A 26,947-nucleotide genomic window follows, 5' to 3' on the forward strand; every position below is an offset into this window, starting at 1 on the left:
TGCCCTAGGAAGCGTAGCTGACAGGTACCAGTAATCAGCTGCTGGTGCCCCGCTCACGCTTGCTCATGGAGGACACCCTAGTGGGGCCATTGTGGTGCTTCCAGCAAACTCTGGCGACGGCCGCAGCAAAACCTGTGCCTATCAAACATCAGCCGCCCCAGGGCCAGGAATCCTCTTCCACCGCCGATTTACTGAGAGTAAACAAACGGAAGCGCAGACGAGCCTCACTTTTTATCTTAGAGAATTCCTGTCCTCGAAGGGTGGATCCCCTCTCATGGTGCAGTCATGGGTGGCTGAAAAACAGGTAGTTTGTGTAATTTTTAATGTTACCAGAAGTCTCAATTATCAAGCACAAGCTGTTAAAAAATATCTGCAATTATATTTCAAGAAACTTTTCAGTTGTGCAGGTTTTCTACATCAATGTAATATTTTTTCTTTTAGTGTTTTGAAAGAAGTCACATAATTCAGGCATTAATGCTTCCCTTTCAGTGCTTTATTTTTAATCAACCCCGCTCACAACAGGCTTAAGAAAAAAATATGCATTTTACAATACCTTTCCAGTGGATTTATATATTACTTAGACATTTAAAAATCCATTTGTCAAGAAATAAAAAAGAGCACACAAATGTATTTCATTTTTGTAACTTTTTACATCTGTACAGCAGAGTAGCAAATAATTCAATCACAGCAACATCAAACTATATGGCAAATCTAAACACCACACATCAGTGCACAGAAGACCCATTCCAAAGGCATCACCGAGTTCCTGTGCTACCGTTTGGGGGACAGATGACAAGTAGTGTGGAAATAGCAAAACTCCCTTTCATTTTTCAGCGTTCAGATACAAAAATATTGAAGTGATCAGTTCTTATATCAATATATTTACAAAGATTTGCACAACAAAATAAATTACAGTCAGGCTTGGCAGGCAGAGTGCGCCGCGTAACGTACAAAGACAATAATCATTTAATGTCACATATAATTTATCTGACATTCCTCCAGTTAGACCACTTCTTATATATTTGCATATTCTATATTTCATGTAAATATGCCATTTGACTCTTAGCAGGCTTCATCCCGAATCGCTCATCCAAAGGGAACACAGATGTCCAAAAGACAGTAGTTTGGTAAAGATAGTTGCTGGTTGCATTTTTGTGGGCAGAACAATAAGATGGACATAGCTACAAATATATGGCTTTTAAAAATCAGTCTTTTGTATGATTTCTATACATAAACCAGAAAAAAAACAAAAACAAAACTAAACTGCATACCAAGCCTGTAGTGGTGCAAGATGTTATTAAGGAGTAAACCATTTTACAAGTGCTAATAGCTATCTATCCACTGTGCAAATCCTCTTTCCACAAGAGTCCTGTTGATAGACACCACCTATGGGATTTGTAAAAACAAAAGAAGAAAAAAAAGTTAACAAAAAAAAAACAAAAAAAAAAAAACATTAATACTTAAAAGGATTGTAAAAAGTTTGGAAGTCCTCCCCCACATGAGATAATTTCCCAACCACTGGGGTCAGACCATTGGGACTCCCACTGATATTGAGAACTGTGGATCCCTCTGTGAATGGAGCAGTGGTGCCATCTCCAGCAGACCCATAGAGAATGAATGGAACAAAAATGCACATAGTCAACCACAGCTCCAGTCACACAGTGCTCTTCTTCAGGTTGGTGGGGATACCAGCTATCAGGAAGTTTTCTATCCTAATGTTGAGGATAACTTTCAAATTTGGTACAACCCCATTCACATGTCTACGCTGTACAAATCTATACAGAAATATATAAGGTAACACTATAAGAACTTCTAAAATGTAAGCCTTGATTTTTCAACATGACTAGTAAAAACTGATGGCAGAGCAATGTATCAAAATTTTGCAGGCAGAATGTTACACAACATTCGAGTATGTTCGATACATGGTTTTGTGTGAAAAAATATTTAGTATTCTTTACATGGTGTGAATAAGGTATAAATTAATATTCATTATAAATCCTCAATGACTGACCACCTTCACTGCGTGTTCAATGATAAATGGGGCCATTAAGCTGCTCCCTTAGATCTTCCCTTTATTAATATAATCTCTCAATTGCACCATAGTGAGTAACCAAGTTTGAGGATATTGCTTCTGTCAGATCCCCTCCATTCACAATGACAGTGCATACCCAAAGTATAATGCATAATGTCAGACAAAAAGGTAAAGAGAAATTTATTTTTCAGGGAGGAAGAGGACAGGAACTCTAGCTCCGCCTACTGGAGGTTTCAACCCTAAAATGCACATGACCAAAAAAAAAGTCAAACCAGAAACTATTTTTCTACTTGTATTTCAGGATGTTTGCCCCTCATCAATGCTAAACAATAATTTGGATTTGGCTATATATCAGCCATATGAGATTTGCATATTTAAAAATCCCACAGGAACATTGCTTGGCCTATAAGTATCCATAGGTTGGCTTGGAACTCTGCACAAATGATCCCTCAGATCTCCTTTTGCTCTAGTACTTTGTTTAGTAATCTTTTTAATACAAAACTACTATACTAATAAACCATGTCAGAAGCATAAAACACTGCAGTTATTGTAAAATCTCACCTCATCCGCCATCATACTCCATAACTGCACAAGCGGAAGTCCTGTTGCACCATCGTAATTTGTAACCTTTATATAAAAATAAAGACAATAATGATAATATGTACAGGAAGATTAAATATTCAAGGACAAAAGCTTTTAAACATTCAAGCATAGAGTTTTGGAACGTCACAATGCAAATTCTGTACTTCGGCATAATACCAGTCATACCATCACCTATACACAAACATAGCTCAATTACCAATATCATAGTAAGTTTGCCTTAAATGTCACATCTGTAGGACACATGTATGCATCTTGGAGCAAATCAAGTGATAACTAAAAGGTCAAATTCATCAATAAAGTCGATGTTCATGCCGGTCTTGATGAGGGAGTGTACTGGGGTCAGATGCTCCTGATTCATGAAGAGGTGCATGCTTGGAGAGTCTAATGAATGGCGTGTGCCAAGTCAGAAATTTCACTCCAGTAAGGTACTAGAGTAAGATGTCTGGTGTAGGGAACACAGAGTTCTGGCATCTCGCCCCCACCACTTCCTAACCCAGATATGCCCATGTCAGTAGAGCCGGGAGAAAATGGCAAGTCAAATGAGACTTAAAGTGGGGAAGGAGTTTAAATATTTGGGCATTCAAGTTTCAACAAACGTTATATCCTTTATACTTCTGAATTTGGATCGGCTAAACATGAAATTCCAAACAAAAATTAACACCCGGTGTAAATAACCATTATCTTTAGTGGGTCCCACAAATTTGGTAAAAATTATTCTCGTGCCCCAGCTGTTATGTCATCAGGGTGGATTCCTCTGAACATAGCTTGAAGTTTGTAAAAGTGTTTCAGAGAAATAATTTGGAAAAAAGGCACAGCTCGGTTTAAATATGACACATTACAGAGGGGGAATGAGGAGGGAGGTTTTGCTGCCCCTAACCCATGGCTGTATTTTCTAGCCTCACTCTTGCAACAGCTTAACCCCTTCATGACCCAGCCTATTTTGACCTTAATGACCTGGCCGTTTTTGCAATTCTGGCCACTGTCCCTTTATGAGGTAATAACTCAGGAATGCTTCAACGGATCCTATCGATTCTGAGACTGTTTTATCGTGACATTTTAAGCTTCATGTTAGTGATAAATTTAGGTCGATAATTTTTTGCGTTTATTTGTGGAAAAAAACGGAAATTTGTTGAAAATTGCGAAATTTTCACATTTTGAATTTTTATTCTGTTAAACCAGAGAGTTATGTGACACAAAATAGTTAATAAATAACATTTCCCACATGTCTACATTACATCAGCATAATTCTGGAAACAACATTTTTTTTTGCTAGGAAGTTATAAGGGTTAAAATTTGACCAGCGATTTCTCATTTTTACAACAAAATTTACAAAACCATTTTTTTTTAGGGACCATCTCACATTTGAAGTCACTTTGAGGTGTCTATATGGCTGAAAATACCCAAAAGTGACACCATTCTAAAAACTGCACCCCTCAAGGTGCTCAAAACCACATTTAAGAAGTTTATTAACCCTTCAGGTGCTGCTTCACAGCAGCAGAAGCAACATGGAAGGAAGAAAATGAACATTTAACTTTTTAGTCACAAAAATGAACTTTTAGCAACAATTTTTTTATTTTCCCAAGGGTAAAAAGATAAACTGGACCCCGAAAGTTGTTGTATAATTTGTCCTGAGTACGTCGATACCCCATATGTGTGTGTGTGTGTGGGGGGGGGGAATCACTGTTTGGGCGCAGGACAGGGCTCGGAAGGGAAGGAGCGCCATTTGACTTTTTGAATGAAAAATTTGCTCCAATCGTTAGCGGTCACCATGACACGTTTGGAGAGCCCCTGAGTGCCTAAACATTTGAACTCCCCCACAAGTGACACCATTTGGAAAACTAGACCCCCCAAGGAACTCATGTAGATGTGTGATGAGCACTTTAAACCCCCAAGTGCTTCACAGAAGTTTATAACGCAGAGCTATGAAAATAAAAAATCATTTTTCTTTCCTCAAAAATTATTTTTTAGCCCACAATTTTTTATTTTCACAAGGGTAACAGGAGAAATTGGACCCCAAAAGTTGTTGTCCAGTTTGTCCTGAGTACGCTCATATCCCATATGTGGGGGTAAACCACTATTTGGGCGCATGGCATAGCTCGGAAGGGAAGTAGTGATGTTTTGGAATGCAGACTATGATGGAATGGTCTGCGGGCATCATGTTACATTTGCAGAGCCCCTGATGTACCTAAACAGTAGAAACCCACCACAAGTGACCCCATTTTGGAAACTAGACACCCCCCCCCCCCCCAAGGAGCTTATTTAGATTTGTGGTGAGCACTTTGAACCCCCAAGTGCTTCGCAGAATTTTATAATGCAGAGCCGTGAAAATAAAAAATCTTTTTTTTCCCACAAAAATAATTTTTTTAGCCCCCATTTTTTTATTTTTCCAATGGTAACAGGAGAAATTAGACCCCCAAAATTGTTGTACAATTTTTCCTGAGTACGCTGATACCCCATATGTGGGGGTAAACCACTGTTTGGGCACACGTCGAGGCTCGGAAGGGAGGGAGCACCATTTGACTTTTTGAATGCAAGTTTGGCTGGAATCAATGGTGGCGCCATGTCGTGAATCGAGACCCCCTGATGTGCCTAAACAGTGGAAACCCCTCAATTCTAACTCTAACACTAACCCCAACACACCCCTAACTCTAATCCCAACCATAACCGTAATCACAACCCTAACCCCAACACACCCCTAACCCCAATCCCAACCCTAACCTTAACCCCAACCCTAACCCCAACACACCCCTAATCACAACCCTAACCCCAACCCTAACCCCCAACCCTAACCCCAACACACAACCAACCCTAATCCCAACCCTAACCATAACCCTAACCACAAGCCTAAGCCTAACCCTAACCTCAACACACCCCTAACCCTAATCTTAACCCCAAGTCCAACCCTAACCCTAATTCCAACCCTAACCCTAAGGCTATGTGCCCATGTTGCGGATTCGTGTGCGGATTTTTCCGCACCATTTTTGAAAAATCCGCAGGTAAAACGCACTGCGTTTTACTTGCGGATTTCCAGTGTTTTTGTGCGGATTTCACCTGCGGATTTCTATTGAGGAACAGGTGTAAAACGTTGCGGAATCCGCACAAAATTGACATGTTGCGGAAAATACAACGCAGCGTTTCCGCACGGTATTTTCCGCACCATGGGCACAGCGGATTTGGTTTTCCATAGGTTTACATGGTACTGTAAACGTGATGGAAAACTGCCACAAATCCGCAGCGGATAGCCTAATTCTAACCCTAATTGCAACCCTAACCCTAGTTCTAACCCTAGAGTGGAAAAATGAAAATAAATATAATTTTATGTATTTCATTATTTTCCCTACCTATGGGGGTGATCACAGTGATCAAAATGTACCTGTAACGAATCTGCCAGCCGATTCGGCGGGCGCACTACACATGCGCCCGCCATTTTGGAAGATGGCGGCGCCCATCTAAGATGCCGGACTGAACTCCCGGGACTCCAGCGGTACGGGGGGGGGGGGGGGGGGGGGGGTGTGTGTGTGTGTGGAATCGGACAGTGGGTGGGGCACCGGAGGGGAGAGGAAAGCAGCGGAGCACTGAACAAAGGGAAGGAAAGACTGACAGCGGCGGCAGATCGCCACTGTCAGTCAGTGGGGGGAGCATAGGTGAAATATTACAAATTGCTCTGATTGGCTGTTGCACTTTCAACAGCCAATCAGAGCGATCGTAGCCACGTGGGGGCAAAGCCACCCCCCTTGGGCTAAAGTATCACTCCCCCTGTCCCTGCAGATCGGGTGAAATTGGAGTTAACCCTTTCACCCAATCTGCAGGGACGTGATCCCTCCATGACGCCACATAGGCGTCACAGGTCGGATTGGCACCGACTTTCATGACGCCTACGTGGAGTCACAGGTCGGGAAGGGGTTAAACTGCTTCAGGGCTCTACAGCTTCCATTGTCCAGGGGTATACAGGGGGGAACCCAATTATCTCATTCTTGAAAGCAAGTTATTTGGGGGAAACTAAGACAAAGCTCCCTACTCTAGTCCTTATGATTAGAACATAGGAAAAAAACTAAGCAACTCCTTAATATTGATGGGTTTCCTCCAGTTACTCCTATATGGCAAAACCCAAAGTTGCCGGAAATATTCAGGTTAGAGAGCTTTAACCCCTGGCGACAAGCAGGGATCCTATTTGTAGATCAACTTCAGTTGGATGGAGTTTTTAGCAGTTAACCCCTTCCCGACCTTTGACAGCGTATGCGTCATGAAAACCTGTGCCAATCCGACCTGTGACGCAGCATATGCGTCATGGTCGGATCGCGCTCCTGCAGGCCGGGTGAAAGGGTTAACTGTAATTTCATCCGACCTGCAGGGACAGGGGGAATGGTACTTGAGCCCAAGGGGGGTGGCTTCACCCCCTGTGGCTACGATCGCTCTGATTGGCTGTTGAAAGTGACGTTTCACTTTCAATCAGAGCGATAGTAATATTTCACCAATGAAAATTGGTGAAATATTACAATCCAGCCATGGCTGAGGCTGCAATAGCATCAGCCATGGCTGGAGATCACGATCTGCCCCCCTCCACCGATCTCCTCCTCTCCATCCTCCGTCCTGTCATTGCTGTCCTCCGCTCCCCTCCGTCCTCCTGTCCGCTCCTCCCGCAGTCCGATTTCCCCCCCGCTGTCCGATCCCCCTCACTCATACTTACCGACCTCCGGTGTCCCTCCCGTGTCCGTCCGTGTGCTGTATGGGCGCCGCCATCTTCCAAAATGGCGGGCGCATGCGCAGTGCGCCCGCCGAATCTGCCAGCCGGCAGATTCGTTACAGGTACATTTTGATCGCTGTGATAGAACCTATCACAGCGATCAAAATAAAAAAATAATAAATAACCCCCCCCTTATCACCCCCATAGGTAGGGACAATAATAAAATAAAGAAAATATTTTTTTTTATTTATTTATTTATTTTTTTACACTAGGGCTAGGGTTAGGGCTAGGGCTAGGGTTAGGGCTCGAATTAGGGTTAGAACTAGGGTTAGGGTTAGAATTAGGCTATGTGCACACGGTGCGGATTTGGCTGCGGATCCGCCACGGATTGGCCGCTGCTGATTTCGTAGCAGTTTTCCATCAGGTTTACAGTACCATGTAAACCTATGGAAAACCAAATCCGCTGTGCCCATGGTGCGGAAAATACCGCGTGGAAACGCTGTGCTGTATTTTCCGCAGCATTTCAATTCTTTGTGCGGATTCCGCAGCGTTTTACACCTGTTCCTCAATAGGAATCCGCAGGTGAAATCCGCACAAAAAACACTGGAAATCCGCTGTAAATCCGCAGGTAAAACGCAGTTTTACCTGCAGATTTTTCAAAAATGGTGCGGAAAAATCTCACACGAATCCGCAACGTGGGCACATAGCCTTAGGGTTAGGGCTGGAATTAGGGCTAGGGTTGGAAAAAGGGTTAAGATTAGGCTGTGGTTAGGGTTGGGATTAGGGTTGTGGTTAGGGGTGTGTTGGGGTTAGGGTTGTGATTAGGGTTATGGCTAGAGTTGGGATTAGGGTTAGGGGTGGGTTAGTGTTGGCATTAGAATTGCGGGGTTTCCACTGTTTAGGCACATCAGGGGTCTCCAAACGCAACATGGCGCCACCATTGATTCCAGTCAATCTTGTATTCAAAAAAATCAAATGGTGCTCCCTCCCTTCCGAGCACCGACGTGCGCCAAAACAATGGTTTACCCCCACATATGGGGTACCAGCGTACTCAGAACAAACTGGGCAACAATTATTGGGGTCCAATTTCTCAGGTTACCCTTGTGAAAATAAAAAATTGCTTGCTAAAACAATTTTTGAGGAAAGAAAAATTATTTTTTATTTTCACGGCTGTGCGTTGTAAACTTCTGTGAAGCACTTGGGGGTTCAAAGTGTCTCACCACATATCTAGATAAGATCCTTGGGGGGTCTAGTTTCCACAATGGGGTCACAGCTGGGGGGTTTCTACTGTTTAGGCACATTAGGGGCTCTGCAATCGCAACGTGACGCCCGCAGACCATTCCATCAAAGTCTGCTTTTCAAAAGTCTACTTCCCTTCCGAGCCCCGACGTGTGCCCAAACAGTGGTTTACCCCCATATATGGGGTATCAGTGTACTCAGGACAAACTGAAAAACAACTTTTGGGGTCCAATTTCTCCTGTTACTCTTGTGAAAATAAAAAATTGCGGGCTAAAAAATAATTTTTGAGGAAAGAAAAATGATTTTTTATTTTCACGGCTCTGCGTTATAAACTTCTGTGAAGAACTTTGGGGTTTAAAGTGGTCTCCGCACATCTAGATTAGTTCCATGGGAGGTCTAGTTTCCAAAATGGGGGTCACATGTGGGGGAGCTCCAATGTTTAGGCACACAGGGGCTCTCCAAACACGACATGGTGTCCGCTAACGATTGGAGCTAATTTTTCATTCAAAAAGTCAAATGGCGCGCTCCTTCCCTTCCGAGCCCTGCCGTGTGCCCAAACAGTGGTTTACCCCCACATGTGAGGTATCGGTGTACTCAGGAGAAATTGCCCAATAAATTTTAGGATCCATTTTATCCTGTTGCCCATGTGGAAATTAACAAATTGAGGCTAAAAGAATTTTTTTCTGAAAAAAAAAGTACTTTTTCATTTTTACGGATCAATTTGTGAAGCACCTGGGGGCTCAAAGTGCTCACTATGCATCTAGATAAGCTCCTTGGGGGGTCTAGTTTTCAAAATGGAGTCACATGTGGGGGAACTCCAATGTTTAGGCACACAGGGGCTCTCCAAACGCGACATGGTGTCCGCTAACGATTGGAGCTAATTTTTCATTCAAAAGTCAAATGGCGCTCCTTCCCTTCCGAGCCTTGCCGTGTGCACAAACAGTGGTTTGTGACCACATATGAGGTATCGATGTACTCAGGAGAAATTGCCCAACACATTTCAGGATCCATTTTATTCTGTTGCCCATGTGAAAATGAAAAAAATTGAGGCTAAAAAATTTTTTTGTGAAAAAAAAGTACTTTTTCATTTTTACGGATCAATTTGTGAAGCACCTGGGGGTTGTGGCTTTTTTCCAAATTATTTCTCTGAAACACTTTTACAAACTTCAAGCTATGTTCAGAGGAATCCACCCTGATGACATAACAGCTGGGGCACGAGAATAATTTTTACCAAATTTGTGGGACCCACTAAAGATAATGGTTATTTCAGAGAAATAATTTGGAAAAAAGGCACAGCTCGGTTTAAATATGACACATTACAGAGGGGGAATGAGGAGGGAGGTTTTGCTGCCCCTAACCCATGGCTGTATTTTCTAGCCTCACTCTTGCAACAGCTTAACCCCTTCATGACCCAGCCTATTTTGACCTTAATGACCTGGCCGTTTTTGCAATTCTGGCCACTGTCCCTTTATGAGGTAATAACTCAGGAATGCTTCAACGGATCCTATCGATTCTGAGACTGTTTTATCGTGACATTTTAAGCTTCATGTTAGTGATAAATTTAGGTCGATAATTTTTTGCGTTTATTTGTGGAAAAAAACGGAAATTTGTTGAAAATTGCGAAATTTTCACATTTTGAATTTTTATTCTGTTAAACCAGAGAGTTATGTGACACAAAATAGTTAATAAATAACATTTCCCACATGTCTACATTACATCAGCATAATTCTGGAAACAACATTTTTTTTTGCTAGGAAGTTATAAGGGTTAAAATTTGACCAGCGATTTCTCATTTTTACAACAAAATTTACAAAACCATTTTTTTTTAGGGACCATCTCACATTTGAAGTCACTTTGAGGTGTCTATATGGCTGAAAATACCCAAAAGTGACACCATTCTAAAAACTGCACCCCTCAAGGTGCTCAAAACCACATTTAAGAAGTTTATTAACCCTTCAGGTGCTGCTTCACAGCAGCAGAAGCAACATGGAAGGAAGAAAATGAACATTTAACTTTTTAGTCACAAAAATGAACTTTTAGCAACAATTTTTTTATTTTCCCAAGGGTAAAAAGATAAACTGGACCCCGAAAGTTGTTGTATAATTTGTCCTGAGTACGTCGATACCCCATATGTGTGTGTGTGTGTGTGGGGGGGGGAATCACTGTTTGGGCGCAGGACAGGGCTCGGAAGGGAAGGAGCGCCATTTGACTTTTTGAATGAAAAATTTGCTCCAATCGTTAGCGGTCACCATGACACGTTTGGAGAGCCCCTGAGTGCCTAAACATTTGAACTCCCCCACAAGTGACACCATTTGGAAAACTAGACCCCCCAAGGAACTCATGTAGATGTGTGATGAGCACTTTAAACCCCCAAGTGCTTCACAGAAGTTTATAACGCAGAGCTATGAAAATAAAAAATCATTTTTCTTTCCTCAAAAATTATTTTTTAGCCCACAATTTTTATTTTCACAAGGGTAACAGGAGAAATTGGACCCCAAAAGTTGTTGTCCAGTTTGTCCTGAGTACGCTCATATCCCATATGTGGGGGTAAACCACTATTTGGGCGCATGGCATAGCTCGGAAGGGAAGTAGTGATGTTTTGGAATGCAGACTATGATGGAATGGTCTGCGGGCATCATGTTACATTTGCAGAGCCCCTGATGTACCTAAACAGTAGAAACCCACCACAAGTGACCCCATTTTGGAAACTAGACACCCCCCCCCCCCCAAGGAGCTTATTTAGATTTGTGGTGAGCACTTTGAACCCCCAAGTGCTTCGCAGAATTTTATAATGCAGAGCCGTGAAAATAAAAAATCTTTTTTTTCCCACAAAAATAATTTTTTTAGCCCCCATTTTTTTATTTTTCCAATGGTAACAGGAGAAATTAGACCCCCAAAATTGTTGTACAATTTTTCCTGAGTACGCTGATACCCCATATGTGGGGGTAAACCACTGTTTGGGCACACGTCGAGGCTCGGAAGGGAGGGAGCACCATTTGACTTTTTGAATGCAAGTTTGGCTGGAATCAATGGTGGCGCCATGTCGTGAATCGAGACCCCCTGATGTGCCTAAACAGTGGAAACCCCTCAATTCTAACTCTAACACTAACCCCAACACACCCCTAACTCTAATCCCAACCATAACCGTAATCACAACCCTAACCCCAACACACCCCTAACCCCAATCCCAACCCTAACCTTAACCCCAACCCTAACCCCAACACACCCCTAATCACAACCCTAACCCCAACCCTAACCCCCAACCCTAACCCCAACACACAACCAACCCTAATCCCAACCCTAACCATAACCCTAACCACAAGCCTAAGCCTAACCCTAACCTCAACACACCCCTAACCCTAATCTTAACCCCAAGTCCAACCCTAACCCTAATTCCAACCCTAACCCTAAGGCTATGTGCCCATGTTGCGGATTCGTGTGCGGATTTTTCCGCACCATTTTTGAAAAATCCGCAGGTAAAACGCACTGCGTTTTACTTGCGGATTTCCAGTGTTTTTGTGCGGATTTCACCTGCGGATTTCTATTGAGGAACAGGTGTAAAACGTTGCGGAATCCGCACAAAATTGACATGTTGCGGAAAATACAACGCAGCGTTTCCGCACGGTATTTTCCGCACCATGGGCACAGCGGATTTGGTTTTCCATAGGTTTACATGGTACTGTAAACGTGATGGAAAACTGCCACAAATCCGCAGCGGATAGCCTAATTCTAACCCTAATTGCAACCCTAACCCTAGTTCTAACCCTAGAGTGGAAAAATGAAAATAAATATAATTTTATGTATTTCATTATTTTCCCTACCTATGGGGGTGATCACAGTGATCAAAATGTACCTGTAACGAATCTGCCAGCCGATTCGGCGGGCGCACTACACATGCGCCCGCCATTTTGGAAGATGGCGGCGCCCATCTAAGATGCCGGACTGAACTCCCGGGACTCCAGCGGTACGGGGGGGGGGGGGGGGGGGGGGGGGGGGTGTGTGTGTGTGTGGAATCGGACAGTGGGTGGGGCACCGGAGGGGAGAGGAAAGCAGCGGAGCACTGAACAAAGGGAAGGAAAGACTGACAGCGGCGGCAGATCGCCACTGTCAGTCAGTGGGGGGAGCATAGGTGAAATATTACAAATTGCTCTGATTGGCTGTTGCACTTTCAACAGCCAATCAGAGCGATCGTAGCCACGTGGGGGCAAAGCCACCCCCCTTGGGCTAAAGTATCACTCCCCCTGTCCCTGCAGATCGGGTGAAATTGGAGTTAACCCTTTCACCCAATCTGCAGGGACGTGATCCCTCCATGACGCCACATAGGCGTCACAGGTCGGATTGGCACCGACTTTCATGACGCCTACGTGGAGTCACAGGTCGGGAAGGGGTTAAACTGCTTCAGGGCTCTACAGCTTCCATTGTCCAGGGGTATACAGGGGGGAACCCAATTATCTCATTCTTGAAAGCAAGTTATTTGGGGGAAACTAAGACAAAGCTCCCTACTCTAGTCCTTATGATTAGAACATAGGAAAAAAACTAAGCAACTCCTTAATATTGATGGGTTTCCTCCAGTTACTCCTATATGGCAAAACCCAAAGTTGCCGGAAATATTCAGGTTAGAGAGCTTTAACCCCTGGCGACAAGCAGGGATCCTATTTGTAGATCAACTTCAGTTGGATGGAGTTTTTAGCAGTTAACCCCTTCCCGACCTTTGACAGCGTATGCGTCATGAAAACCTGTGCCAATCCGACCTGTGACGCAGCATATGCGTCATGGTCGGATCGCGCTCCTGCAGGCCGGGTGAAAGGGTTAACTGTAATTTCATCCGACCTGCAGGGACAGGGGGAATGGTACTTGAGCCCAAGGGGGGTGGCTTCACCCCCCTGTGGCTACGATCGCTCTGATTGGCTGTTGAAAGTGACGTTTCACTTTCAATCAGAGCGATAGTAATATTTCACCAATGAAAATTGGTGAAATATTACAATCCAGCCATGGCTGAGGCTGCAATAGCATCAGCCATGGCTGGAGATCACGATCTGCCCCCCTCCACCGATCTCCTCCTCTCCATCCTCCGTCCTGTCATTGCTGTCCTCCGCTCCCCTCCGTCCTCCTGTCCGCTCCTCCCGCAGTCCGATTTCCCCCCCGCTGTCCGATCCCCCTCACTCATACTTACCGACCTCCGGTGTCCCTCCCGTGTCCGTCCGTGTGCTGTATGGGCGCCGCCATCTTCCAAAATGGCGGGCGCATGCGCAGTGCGCCCGCCGAATCTGCCAGCCGGCAGATTCGTTACAGGTACATTTTGATCGCTGTGATAGAACCTATCACAGCGATCAAAATAAAAAAATAATAAATAACCCCCCCCTTATCACCCCCATAGGTAGGGACAATTAGAAAATATTTTTTTTTATTTATTTATTTTTTTACACTAGGGCTAGGGTTAGGGCTAGGGCTAGGGTTAGGGCTCGAATTAGGGTTAGAACTAGGGTTAGGGTTAGAATTAGGCTATGTGCACACGGTGCGGATTTGGCTGCGGATCCGCCACGGATTGGCCGCTGCTGATTTCGTAGCAGTTTTCCATCAGGTTTACAGTACCATGTAAACCTATGGAAAACCAAATCCGCTGTGCCCATGGTGCGGAAAATACCGCGTGGAAACGCTGTGCTGTATTTTCCGCAGCATTTCAATTCTTTGTGCGGATTCCGCAGCGTTTTACACCTGTTCCTCAATAGGAATCCGCAGGTGAAATCCGCACAAAAAACACTGGAAATCCGCTGTAAATCCGCAGGTAAAACGCAGTTTTACCTGCAGATTTTTCAAAAATGGTGCGGAAAAATCTCACACGAATCCGCAACGTGGGCACATAGCCTTAGGGTTAGGGCTGGAATTAGGGCTAGGGTTGGAAAAAGGGTTAAGATTAGGCTGTGGTTAGGGTTGGGATTAGGGTTGTGGTTAGGGGTGTGTTGGGGTTAGGGTTGTGATTAGGGTTATGGCTAGAGTTGGGATTAGGGTTAGGGGTGGGTTAGTGTTGGCATTAGAATTGCGGGGTTTCCACTGTTTAGGCACATCAGGGGTCTCCAAACGCAACATGGCGCCACCATTGATTCCAGTCAATCTTGTATTCAAAAAAATCAAATGGTGCTCCCTCCCTTCCGAGCACCGACGTGCGCCAAAACAATGGTTTACCCCCACATATGGGGTACCAGCGTACTCAGAACAAACTGGGCAACAATTATTGGGGTCCAATTTCTCAGGTTACCCTTGTGAAAATAAAAAATTGCTTGCTAAAACAATTTTTGAGGAAAGAAAAATTATTTTTTATTTTCACGGCTGTGCGTTGTAAACTTCTGTGAAGCACTTGGGGGTTCAAAGTGTCTCACCACATATCTAGATAAGATCCTTGGGGGGTCTAGTTTCCACAATGGGGTCACAGCTGGGGGGTTTCTACTGTTTAGGCACATTAGGGGCTCTGCAATCGCAACGTGACGCCCGCAGACCATTCCATCAAAGTCTGCTTTTCAAAAGTCTACTTCCCTTCCGAGCCCCGACGTGTGCCCAAACAGTGGTTTACCCCCATATATGGGGTATCAGTGTACTCAGGACAAACTGAAAAACAACTTTTGGGGTCCAATTTCTCCTGTTACTCTTGTGAAAATAAAAAATTGCGGGCTAAAAAATAATTTTTGAGGAAAGAAAAATGATTTTTTATTTTCACGGCTCTGCGTTATAAACTTCTGTGAAGAACTTTGGGGTTTAAAGTGGTCTCCGCACATCTAGATTAGTTCCATGGGAGGTCTAGTTTCCAAAATGGGGGTCACATGTGGGGGAGCTCCAATGTTTAGGCACACAGGGGCTCTCCAAACACGACATGGTGTCCGCTAACGATTGGAGCTAATTTTTCATTCAAAAAGTCAAATGGCGCGCTCCTTCCCTTCCGAGCCCTGCCGTGTGCCCAAACAGTGGTTTACCCCCACATGTGAGGTATCGGTGTACTCAGGAGAAATTGCCCAATAAATTTTAGGATCCATTTTATCCTGTTGCCCATGTGGAAATTAACAAATTGAGGCTAAAAGAATTTTTTTCTGAAAAAAAAAGTACTTTTTCATTTTTACGGATCAATTTGTGAAGCACCTGGGGGCTCAAAGTGCTCACTATGCATCTAGATAAGCTCCTTGGGGGGTCTAGTTTTCAAAATGGAGTCACATGTGGGGGAACTCCAATGTTTAGGCACACAGGGGCTCTCCAAACGCGACATGGTGTCCGCTAACGATTGGAGCTAATTTTTCATTCAAAAGTCAAATGGCGCTCCTTCCCTTCCGAGCCTTGCCGTGTGCACAAACAGTGGTTTGTGACCACATATGAGGTATCGATGTACTCAGGAGAAATTGCCCAACACATTTCAGGATCCATTTTATTCTGTTGCCCATGTGAAAATGAAAAAATTGAGGCTAAAAAATTTTTTTGTGAAAAAAAAGTACTTTTTCATTTTTACGGATCAATTTGTGAAGCACCTGGGGGTTCAAAGTGCTAACTATGCATCTAGGTAAGCTCCTTGGGGGGTCTAGTTTCCAAAATGGGGTCACCTGTGGGGGAGCTCCCATGTTTAGGCACACAGGGGCTCTCCAAACGCGACATGGTGTCCGCTAAAGATTGGATCCAATTTTTAATTGAAAAAGTCGAATAGCGCTCCTTCCCTTCCGAGCCCTGTCGTGCGCCCAAACAGTGGTTCCCCCCTACATATGGGGTATTGACGTACTCAGGACAAATTGTAGAATAACTTTTGGGGTCCAGTTTCTCTTTTTGCCCTTGGGAAAATAAAAAAAATGTTGCTAAAACATTTTTGTGACTAAAAAGTTAAATGTTCATTTTTTCCTTCCATGTTGCTTCTGCTGCTGTGAAGCACCTGAAGGGTTAATAAATTTCTTGAATGTGGTTTTGAGTACCTTGAGGGGTGCAGTTTTTAGAATGGTGTCACTTTTGGGTATTTGCAGCCATATAGACCCCTCAAATTGACTTCAAATGTGAGGTGGTCCCTAAAAATGAGAAATCGCTGGTCAAATTTTAACCCTTATAACTTCCTAGCAAAAAAATTTTTGTTTCCAAAATTGTCCGGATGTAAAGTAGACATGTGGGTAATGTTATTTATTAACTATTTTGTGTCACATAACTCTTGTTTAACAGAATAAAAATTCAAAATTGCAAAATTTTCGCCAAATTTCCTTTTTTTTCACAAATAAACGCAAAAATTATCGACCTAAATTTACCACTAACACGAAGCCCAATACGTCACGAAAAAACAATCTCAGAACCGCTAGGATCCGTTGAAGCGTTCCTGAGTTATTACCTCATAAAGGGACACTGGTCAGAATTGCAAAAAACGGCCAGGTCACTAAGGTCAAAATAGGCTGGGTCATGAAGGGGTTAAAAGATGAATTCCAGCTACCACATAAGTACTTTTTTCAGTACCTTCAATTGAGACACACATGGCATAAACAGGAGTCCCTTACTCCGCTTATAACCCACAATAATTTTTTGTTTTTTATTGGGAACCAGAATTGTGTCGCTGGTGTAATTTCTAGATTTTATCAACTACTCCCAGGTTATAGATAAGCATACGATGAAGCTCAAAGTGAAATGGGAGCAGGATGCTGGGGTATTTTAAAATGAGCAGAGGATGACAGATTATCCTCGATTCCCCAGTTGTCCACTAGTAAGGCACAAAGACTGTCACAGAAGTACCAGCTGCATCGGGTATACAGGATTCCCTAATTCCTGCATAAAAGTGAGGTAAGAGGAGGACTTGTGTCCGAGATGTGGTTCGGGCAATGCTGATTTGCTACATATGTTTTGGTCATGTGGTTCCATCTGGACCCAAGTCAGACCACATAAACATGGTGTTTAGGGTTGTGATTCCTATGCATCCTCTGGTTTGTGTCTTAGGTTTTGTGGACGAGGTTGCTGAAGATGCAAATATAAAATTGACACTTAAAAGAACCTTACATCAGGCAAGGAAAATTATAGCAGCACACTGGTTGGACAGGGCGCCACCTACGTTTAGGGAATGTATGGAAAAAAATTAATCTACTGCTAAGTCTGGAACAAGGAGTATATCAAGAGAGGAGGGCCTTGCATAAATTCTGTAAAATATGGGAGGACTGGAAAATTTACCAAGGCATGGATTTTGTGTCCTTATTTGGGGGTGCTAAGTAATATTACTGGTGTCGAGTGAGATATCTGACTAAGGTCCTTGGAGTGATGCATATAATATCTGTTTCCATAATGTCCTTATTGTTTCAGGTGAAAACTAAAGAACTTGGAGACTTGGGACTTATCTTTAATAATGTTTATTTGCACATGAGTGTACAGATTGCCGTATTAAACTTAACCCCTTCAAGACACAGCCCTTTTTTGTTTTTGCATTTTCATTTTTCGCTCCCCTCCTTCCCAGAGCCTTAACTTTTTTTTATTATTCCGTCAATATGGCCATGTGAGGGCTTATTTTTTGCGGGACAAGTTGTACTTTTGAACAACACCATTGGTTTTACCATGTCATACTAGAAAACGGGGAAAAAATTCCAAGTGTGGTGAAATTGCAAAAAAAGTGCAATCCCACACTTGTTTTTTGCTTGGCTGTTTTTGCTAGGTTCACTAAATGCTAGAAATGACCTGTTATTGTGATTCTCCAGGTCATTACGAGTTCATAGACGCCAAACATGTCTAGGTTATTTTTTTATCTAAGTGGTGAAAAAATATTCTAAACTTTGCTAAAAAAAAAAAGAAAAAAAAAAATTGCGCAATTTTCCGATACCCGTAGCGTTTCCATTTTTTCGTGATCTGGGGTTGGGTGAGGGCTTATTTTTTTGCATGCCGAGCTGATGTTTTTAGGCTATGTGCACATGTTGCGGTTTTTACCGCGGAACCGCAGAAATTTCTGCAGCTGCGGATCCGCAGCAGTTTCCATTGCGTTTACAGTTACATGTAAACCTATGGAAACCGCAATCCGCTGTGCATATGCTGCGGGGAAAAACGTGCAGAAACGCAGCGGTTTACATTCCGCAGCATGTCACTTTTGTGCAGAATCGCGGCGATTCTGCACACATAGGAAAGCATTGATCCGCTTACTTCCCGCATGGGGCTGTGCCCACGATGCGGGAAGTAAGCGGATCATGTGCGGATGGTACCCGGGGTGGAGGAGAGGAGACTCTCCTCCAGGCCCTGGGAACCATATTTGGGGAAAAAAAAGAAAAAAATTTAAATTAAAAAATGACATACTCACCTCTCAGTGCTATGCCCAAGATGCGGGAAGTAAGCGGATCATGTGTGGATGGTACCCGGGGTGGAGGAGAGGAGACTCTCCTCCAGGCCCTGGGAACCATATTTGTGTTAAAAAAAAAAAATACAAAAAAAAAAATTAATGATATACTCACCTCTCAGCGCTGCACGCGGCCGTCCGGTCGCAGGGTTGCTATGCGAGAAGGGCCTGCGATGACGTCGCAGTCACATGACCGTGACGTCACGAAGGTCCTTCTCGCACAGCATCTTTGGAACCGGACCGCCGCGTGCAGCGCCGAGGAGATCGGGGCGTCAGAGGGCGAGTATAACCATTTTTTTATTATTTTTAACATTACTATTGATGCTGCATATTGCTGCATATGCAGCATCAATAGTATAGGAGTAAATCCGCAGCGGAAACCGCAAAACAAACCTGCAGGGATAACCACAGCGGTTTTGCCCTGCAGATTTATCAAATCCACTGCGGGAGAACCTGCAGAGGACCCTCCCAACGTGTGCACATAGCCTAAATGTAAGGTACAATACCTTTCCAGTCGATTTTAACTACAGACATTTAAAAATCCATTTTTCAGGAACTACGAAAAGAGCACACCCATGCATTTCATTTTTGTAACATTTTACATCTGTACAGTAGAGCAGCAAAAAACTCAATCACAGCAACTATATGCAAGTCTAAACACCACACAAACAGAAACCCAATAAATATACATAAATGATTTCATGTGCTACTGTTTTAGCAGAGAGATAAGTAGTATGGAAATTCCTAAGCTCCCTTTTATTTTGCAGCACTTAGATAAAAACTGATCACTTCAATATTTTTGTAGGTCAATATATTTATACACAGGCCAGGTGGGCACAGTGCAAAAATATTAGATAATTTGCTTGATTAACTAACAGACTTAACAGTAATAGAGAAATAAGTATGTATTCAACTAATTGTCAGGATTTAATTTTGGGAAGAAAATGCGCAAAGCAATTGATGGGCAAAGCTCAAAAAAGCATCGGATGACATGTACTTTATTTAGATTTCCAGTTCTAATTAATACTGTAAAAATGGCAGCAGTAAGTAAAACCGAAACCTTTTGAAAACAAACCATGCTCCAAAAAAAAAAAAAATCAATGGAAGTGAATCGCCATTTATTAACCATTACCTGTGCAAGCAATGCTGTGCCTCTTGTCATTTCATTTGCAACGGTATCTGCTTCTGATGAAAAGTGATCATCTACAGGAACACATACAAAAAAAATCAGTCATAACAGTAAGACCACCAAAATCATTCAAGGAATAGTCGTAGGTTATCAACATATTTACAAATTGCCTAAGGCAAATAATTCCTAACTAAAGATTCCAAAATATCAAATACAACTTAATAGATATACAATATGGAAAATGTGCACTAACTCAACAAGTACCTAACTAATCAAGTGCTGTTCCTTCTATTAGATTAGTTTCAGAGTGAGATCCTTTGAGTCAGACAGTGCTGCATGTGACTGCAGACTCCCAGGGGAGGCAACATGTTTTTTGTTTTAATGAGCAATAATGTGCTAGTCTAATACACAATAAGCGATAATATGTGGTCCGCGGCCACATGCAGCAGTGTCTAACTTAGATTAATTTCAGTGTGAGATCCTCTAATACAGGGGTGGGGAACGTCCGGCCCGCAATATCTGATGCGGCCCGAAGCCACTTTGCCCATTATTGGCCGCGGGCCCTTTAATTCTGCAGAGGTGAGCGAGGATGGCCGCTCTGTGGCCAGACGCCCCCCCTCCCTTCCCAATTGCTAATTCAACTTATCGGCATCAAAGACGCCGATACACTTGAAAGCAGTGATGGAGAAGACAGTGTCAGATGCTCCCTCTCCCAACACTCCCCCTCTGACTCAGCAAGAGAAAAAAACAAAACAATTGTTATGGACTAAAATGCATGTTTTTACAGAGTTTATTTGAAGTTTTGCAAATTATAATGCAGACTAATTTCTCTTTTGTGGTCAATGAATAACATCTGCAACTATTCAGCAGAAAACATCTGAACAAGTTTCCCAAGTTATAATAAAATTCTAGATCAATCAAGTATTCAGCAAAAAGTGTACCTGCAAGCGGAATCACATTGTCTAGAAGAACCTCTGCACCTTGGAAGGGTAACGTAACAAAATCAGACCTGAATTTTTAAACAAAAATATGTTAAATATACAAGAAACGGTACAGCCATACATGAAACAAGGAGGTGGTTTTATAAAAAAAAAAAGGAAAGTTATAATAAAATCAAATGACAATATAATAGGTTTTCGGGTCAAATTTAGAGAAACAAAAAGTAACGTATCAGGTTAGTGGAGATTAAAGTTGATCAGTAAAGCAATCCTAGGTAAAAGTTAAATATTTTGACAGAAAATATCACAAAAAATAAAAAATATGTAGTGCAATTTGGCAGAAGCACGTGGCTAGTACTCCCATGTCCCTCCTCTCAGTAACTAGGGGTTTGTGACCCATGTTAGGCCATGAAGAATGCAGCAGCATTTGGTTCAGTTTGCTACTGTTACTAGAAGTAAAAATCCATATGGTAATGTCCTACATGTTTAAGATCATGAGAACAAGGGCCCCGCGCAAGTCAGACATGCATCACCTATTCTGTGGATATGTAATCAATGTCTCTTGTGGAACAAATCCTAGAATTTAGTGTGTGCAATGCAGGTTCCAACTTATTACTGGTGTCTTAAAAAAAAAAAAAAAGCGAGGCAGGTGGGAGATCATTTACGGTGTAGCATACGACATTTCATATTTTTAACACATTAATCAGGTTAACCAGAAACTGAGTGCACAGAACTGCAAGGTCATTAATAAGTTTGCCATTTTCAAATATACTGAACCACCATTGGCGGTACTAACCTGATCTGCCGCAGTGTTTCAATCTTGACCCTTTCATAACCACCGTAGTCAACATACCGTATCTCTACTTCTTCAGAGTCTTTGTAATAAGACACCACCTGTGCCCTCCACCAAGCATCATCTCCAGCTGGTGCTGCACAAATAACGCCAACTGAAAGAAAAAACAGCAACACCATAACAAAGTCCTTAAATATAGTATAGTTAGAAAGCATGAAAGTGTTTGCAAATTATTTGCTTTTTCTGTTGAGAGCGCTGTCATCTTACAAAGTTTACAGTCATTAGTTGTCAATGAGACCGATCACCTAAGGCCATGTTCACACTTTGCGGTTTTTACCGCGGAACCGCCGCGATTTTGCCGCTGCGGGTCCGCTGCAGTTTCCATTGCGTTTACATTTATATGTAAACCTATGGAAACCGCAAACCGCTGTGCACATGCTGCGGAAAAAAACGCGCAGAAACGCAGCGGTTTACAACCCGCAGCATGTCACTTCTTTGTGCGGAACTGCAGCGGTTCTGCACCCATAGAACTCCATTGTGAGTGTCAAACCCGCAGTAAAACCCGCAGAAGAAAAAATATCTGCGGGTTTTCTGCGGTTTGGGGTGTAGAAACCGCTGCAGCAGGAAGTGCGGGGAAGCGGGCGGAAGTGCGTGGGCGGAAGTGCGTGGGCGGAGTGTGGCTGTCATCATGGAGGCATATCGTCGCATGGGGATCGATGTCGGCCGTTTGATAGATCTGGTATGTATGTGTGTGTGTGTGTGTGTGTGTGTGTGTGTGTGTGTGTGTGTGTGTGTGTGTGTGTGTGTGTGTGTGTGTGTGTATATATGTGTGTATATGTGTGTATATGTGTGTATATGTGTGTATATGTGTGTATATGTGTGTATATGTGTGTATATGTGTGTATATGTGTGTATATGTGTGTATATGTGTGTGTCCCCATGCGACGATAGTGCCACCATTGTGCCAAGTCGCCGTATGGGACTACTACTCCGATCCAATATTAGGATGGGAGAGTTGTCCCTGTGTTTCCGGCGACTTAGCACAATTGTAAGTAACACAAGCACACACAATACACACACAATAAACGTAACATACATGACAGACATTACATACAACATATAACACAGAGTATATACTCACCATACAGCACACTGGTACGCGAAGCCCTCGCCCTAGGGAAAAAGTCCAAAAAAATAAACAAAATCCATACTCCCTGTCCGCAGAATCCAATACCGAGTGTCCCACGCCGATCCCCTGCTCTCCGGCGATACACTGCCAGGAGCGGAGCTCCCAGCAGTGTATCGTGCACTGTTCCGGAGTTCAATGGCGCCGGCGTCTCTATTTACGGCACTACAGGTGCGGGTGAACTTTCCCACGCTGTAGTGCCGTAAAGCGAGAGTACCGGGGTCAATGACCGCCGGTAAACTCTTGCGCATGCGCAGTAACACACCGACAGGTGCCAAAGCACCTGTCAGTGTGTTGCTGCAGCCGTGGAGAGCAGACACATCTCCGGATATGTCTGTTCTCCATGGCAGATCGACGTGGGACCCTCGTTGGATTTCTGCGGACAGGGCCAGGGAGTATGAATTTGGTTTGTTTTTTTATTTCTGTACAGGTCGAGGGTCTTCAGGTGGATTTCCCGTGTAATAAAGGGTTTGTCAAAAAGTGTGTGTCACTATTTCATTAAAATATTTTTTCCAAGTGTTTGTGTTTTTTTTATTTTTTTTTATTTTTATTGTATTTTAGTGCCACGTATAAGTGCCACGTATCACATATTACAGTGCCACGTGTCATGTATTTCAGTGCAACGTATTTCAGTGCCACATATTTAAGTGCCACGTCACTTATTTCAGTGCCATGTGTCACGTATTTAAATACGTGGCACTTAAATACGTGGCACTTAAATACGTGGCACTTAAATACGTGGCACTTCAATACGTGGCATGTGGCACTTAAATACGTGGCACTTTGGCATGTGGCACTTAAATACGTGGCACGTGGCACTTAAATACGTAGCACGTGGCACTTAAATACGTGGCACGTGGCACTTAAATACGTGGCACTTAAATACGTGGCACGTATGTCAACCAGCCTAACCGTGTTTAATGCCACCTTACAATAGCAAGGTGGCATTAACCCCTCATTATCCCATATCCCACCGCTACAGGGAGTGGGAAGAGAGGGGCTAAGTGCCGGAATTGGCACTTCATTGTGATGCGCCTTTTCCGGGGCGGCTGCGGGCTTATATTTGTAGTCAGCGGGGGGGCAAATATCCATGGCCCCTTTCCTAGGCTATGAATATAAGCCCACGGCTGTCTGCGTAGCCTTTCTGGCCTAAAAATATAGGGGTACCTATAGAAGAAGGCGTTGGACAAGGAAGTGACATCATTTTTTTTCTTTTTTGTTACTGAATTTTTTCAAGTTTGTAAACCTTTATTTATGTCAAAAATGCAGACAATCTGCAGAAAAAAACGCACTGAAAACCGCACTGAAAAACGCACCAAAAACGCACCTGCGTTTTCTGCCAATAACTGCGGATTTAGTGCAGAAAAATCCGCAGGTAAATCTGCAAAGTGTGCACATACCCTAAGCGTCAAAAACAGTAAAGAAAGGCAAATTGATGTTCACCTGAAATCCTGCTATTTCTGAGCACAAAGCTCTAGCTAGTATTGAGATGGGGCATATAATCAGCCCCCCTCTATCACCCAACCTACGGTAGTACATCCTGGAGAAGAGAATCCCATTAGATGTTCTTAAAGGAAATTAAAACCTGCATTATAATCTCATTTGTCACTTTTTATCATAAGTGAAAGGTACGCTAAACTATCAGAAAAGCCAACTCACCTTCCACTGGTGTGGGCAATGTTGGGACACCAGGCTGTGAGTAACAGAGAAACATCTGCTGATCCAGGCCACGAAGTGCATGAAATGTTGGATGTGTATGCTGCTGAACAAACATGTGTCCTGCATTCACCACGTTTACTACAATTACTTCAACCGTCACACCATCTGGCAGCATAAGCTAAGGGGGAAAAAAAAAAAAAAAATACATGTGTGTTCAGTTTCCATTTATAAAAGGTTTTCTCAAAGGCAGTATTACGGTTGAATTAAAGGGATTCTCCAAGAACAGAAAAGCATAAAATAAACAAAAGGAAATGTCCTTATATAAAAATTCCTAAATACATTTGTCTAGCTTAATGGTCTACATTTCATTGAATATTTTGTCCAGAGAGGTAATCACTATAGAATAAAATGGCGGCTGTCCTGTTACACGGAGAGAATCCTGTCCTGGAATATTAGGAGAGGTGACTGAGCACGTGCAGAAGGAAGCTTCACCCCCTCCCTTCATATGTGGGACGATGTTCCCCCCTAATACTGGAGATGCCAGGAGTGTTGATGTAAGGAGAGGCTGCTGGAGTATACGAGTGACCCCTGTCCTCCCACGCATGAGTAATCTCCAGATGACAGCAGTGGTGATTCCTACTACACATGCTCAGTCACCTCTCCTAACATTCCAGGACAGCGGCCATTTTTATTCTATAGTGATTACCTCTCTAGGCAAAAACAATTGTGATTTACTAATTAAATTTCACAAACTATTTATATTTGTTTTACTTTTTATGTTAATATGTAACAGTCTAAAAAGGAAAACAAAATGTGATTTTCATTTTTTGCCATCTGGTACATATTCATTTCTTGATGACACTTTAGGAGTCTACTTCACCCTTTGAAAAATTCTTTAAAAGGGTATACTTTCTCCAATGTGGGTAACGTCTAAGGAATTTACTCATTCATATCAGGGGTATTGCAATCTGAAAACAGCATACCGTAAAATGGCGCTCCCATCACCTGAGCCGCGCTGTGTGCCCAAACAGTAGTGTACACCCACAGACAGTAAACTGCCATAGTCGGCAATGGCGGTACATCAATGAATGAAAAATTGACTCAAATCTACATCTTTTTGTAAAAGATTTTTCATTTTCACAGGTCAATAAAAGGAAAAAAAAAAAACACATTCACCACACCCATTGATGAATTTCCTGAGGCTTGTTAGTTTCCAAAATGAGAATTTGTAAGGGATGCCACAAATACAATATGGAAAAGGAAAGCCAATCCAACAAAATCTGAGCTACAAAAGTCACAAAGGGCTTAGAAATGAAGGTGTGCTATCGTTAATCCAAACAGAGTACATCCACATATAAATTATTGACATAACCGGATCTCAAGTAACACATTTTGGGGTGTTTTTCTCCTATTACTCCTTCTGAAAACGGAAAAAAATATTTTTTCTCCACTTCGCGTTTGTTCATGTGGAGCATCTGAAGGGTTAAACTTTCTAAATACTACTGAATACTATTAAAAGGTGCACTTTTTAAAATACCGTATTTTTCGCTTTATAAGACGCACTTGATTATAAGACACACCCCCAAATTTGGTGAAAAAAAAAAGAAAACTTTTTTTTTTAGGGGGGTCTGTCTTATAATGCCAGTGTCAGTCTTACAAACCATATACATGTCCCTCATCCTGGTATCTATATAACCCCCATTCCGGCACATGGCCCCACTGTGCTGCTGGCACAATGGCACTTTTCCCCCTTGTGCTGGCACACTGCCCCCATCCCACCCCCCATCCTATCCTGGATATGCCCCTCCTGCTGGCACGCACGTGGCTTCCCCGGTCACTACATGCCCCCTGCTGGCACACACATGATAAAATAAACAGTTAACTCACCTTCTGATGATGGCTCTATGCTCCCAGCTCCTCAGTTGCACTTCCTGTTTCCCGGGCAACGGACCATGTGACCTGGGCACAGTGTGATGACATCACTGTGCTGTGCTGATCACATGATTGGATGTCGGCACAGACACAGGAAGAGCGACAGGGAAACTGGAAGAACGGAGACATCAGAAGGCGAGTCAACTTATGTTATCTTGTGCGTGCCAGCAGGGGGGGGCATATAGCATATAGTGACCAGGGGGGTGACCGTTGGGGGTTTGCGGGTCATGTGCGTGCCAGCAGGGGGTCATATAGAGTGACGGGAGGACAGATCCATGATGGGAGGAGGGGAGAGTGCAGGCACATGCACGGAATAGTACATCCGATGGCAGTATTCCCCGCTTTGATGTGGGCTCCGGCGGTGTGCCCGAATCAAAGCCGGGACATGTCAGCTGTTTTGAAGCAGTTTTCCATCAGGTTTACAGTACCATGTACACCTATGG

At 43.2% G+C, this 26,947-nt stretch overlaps 1 protein-coding gene across 2 annotated transcripts in view; it reads right to left on the reverse strand.

Moving 5' to 3' along the window:
- Positions 1-475: 475 nt before the first annotated feature.
- AKAP1 (A-kinase anchoring protein 1) overlaps positions 476-26,947 on the reverse strand; it is a 105,351-nt gene continuing 78,879 nt past the window's right edge. For both annotated transcript variants that reach the window (XM_077296835.1, XM_077296836.1), the window contains exons 6-11: positions 24,573-24,750; positions 21,731-21,881; positions 20,938-21,005; positions 20,000-20,070; positions 2,594-2,659; positions 476-1,386 (exon numbers count right to left, since the gene is read on the reverse strand). In XM_077296835.1, coding sequence (XP_077152950.1) covers positions 1,324-1,386; positions 2,594-2,659; positions 20,000-20,070; positions 20,938-21,005; positions 21,731-21,881; positions 24,573-24,750 — 597 coding nt within the window. In that variant the 3' untranslated portion in view covers positions 476-1,323. The remainder of the gene's footprint in view (positions 1,387-2,593; positions 2,660-19,999; positions 20,071-20,937; positions 21,006-21,730; positions 21,882-24,572; positions 24,751-26,947) is intronic.

The sequence above is a fragment of the Ranitomeya variabilis genome, chromosome 3, assembly GCF_051348905.1.
Source record: "Ranitomeya variabilis isolate aRanVar5 chromosome 3, aRanVar5.hap1, whole genome shotgun sequence".
Classification (NCBI taxonomy): domain Eukaryota; kingdom Metazoa; phylum Chordata; class Amphibia; order Anura; family Dendrobatidae; genus Ranitomeya; species Ranitomeya variabilis.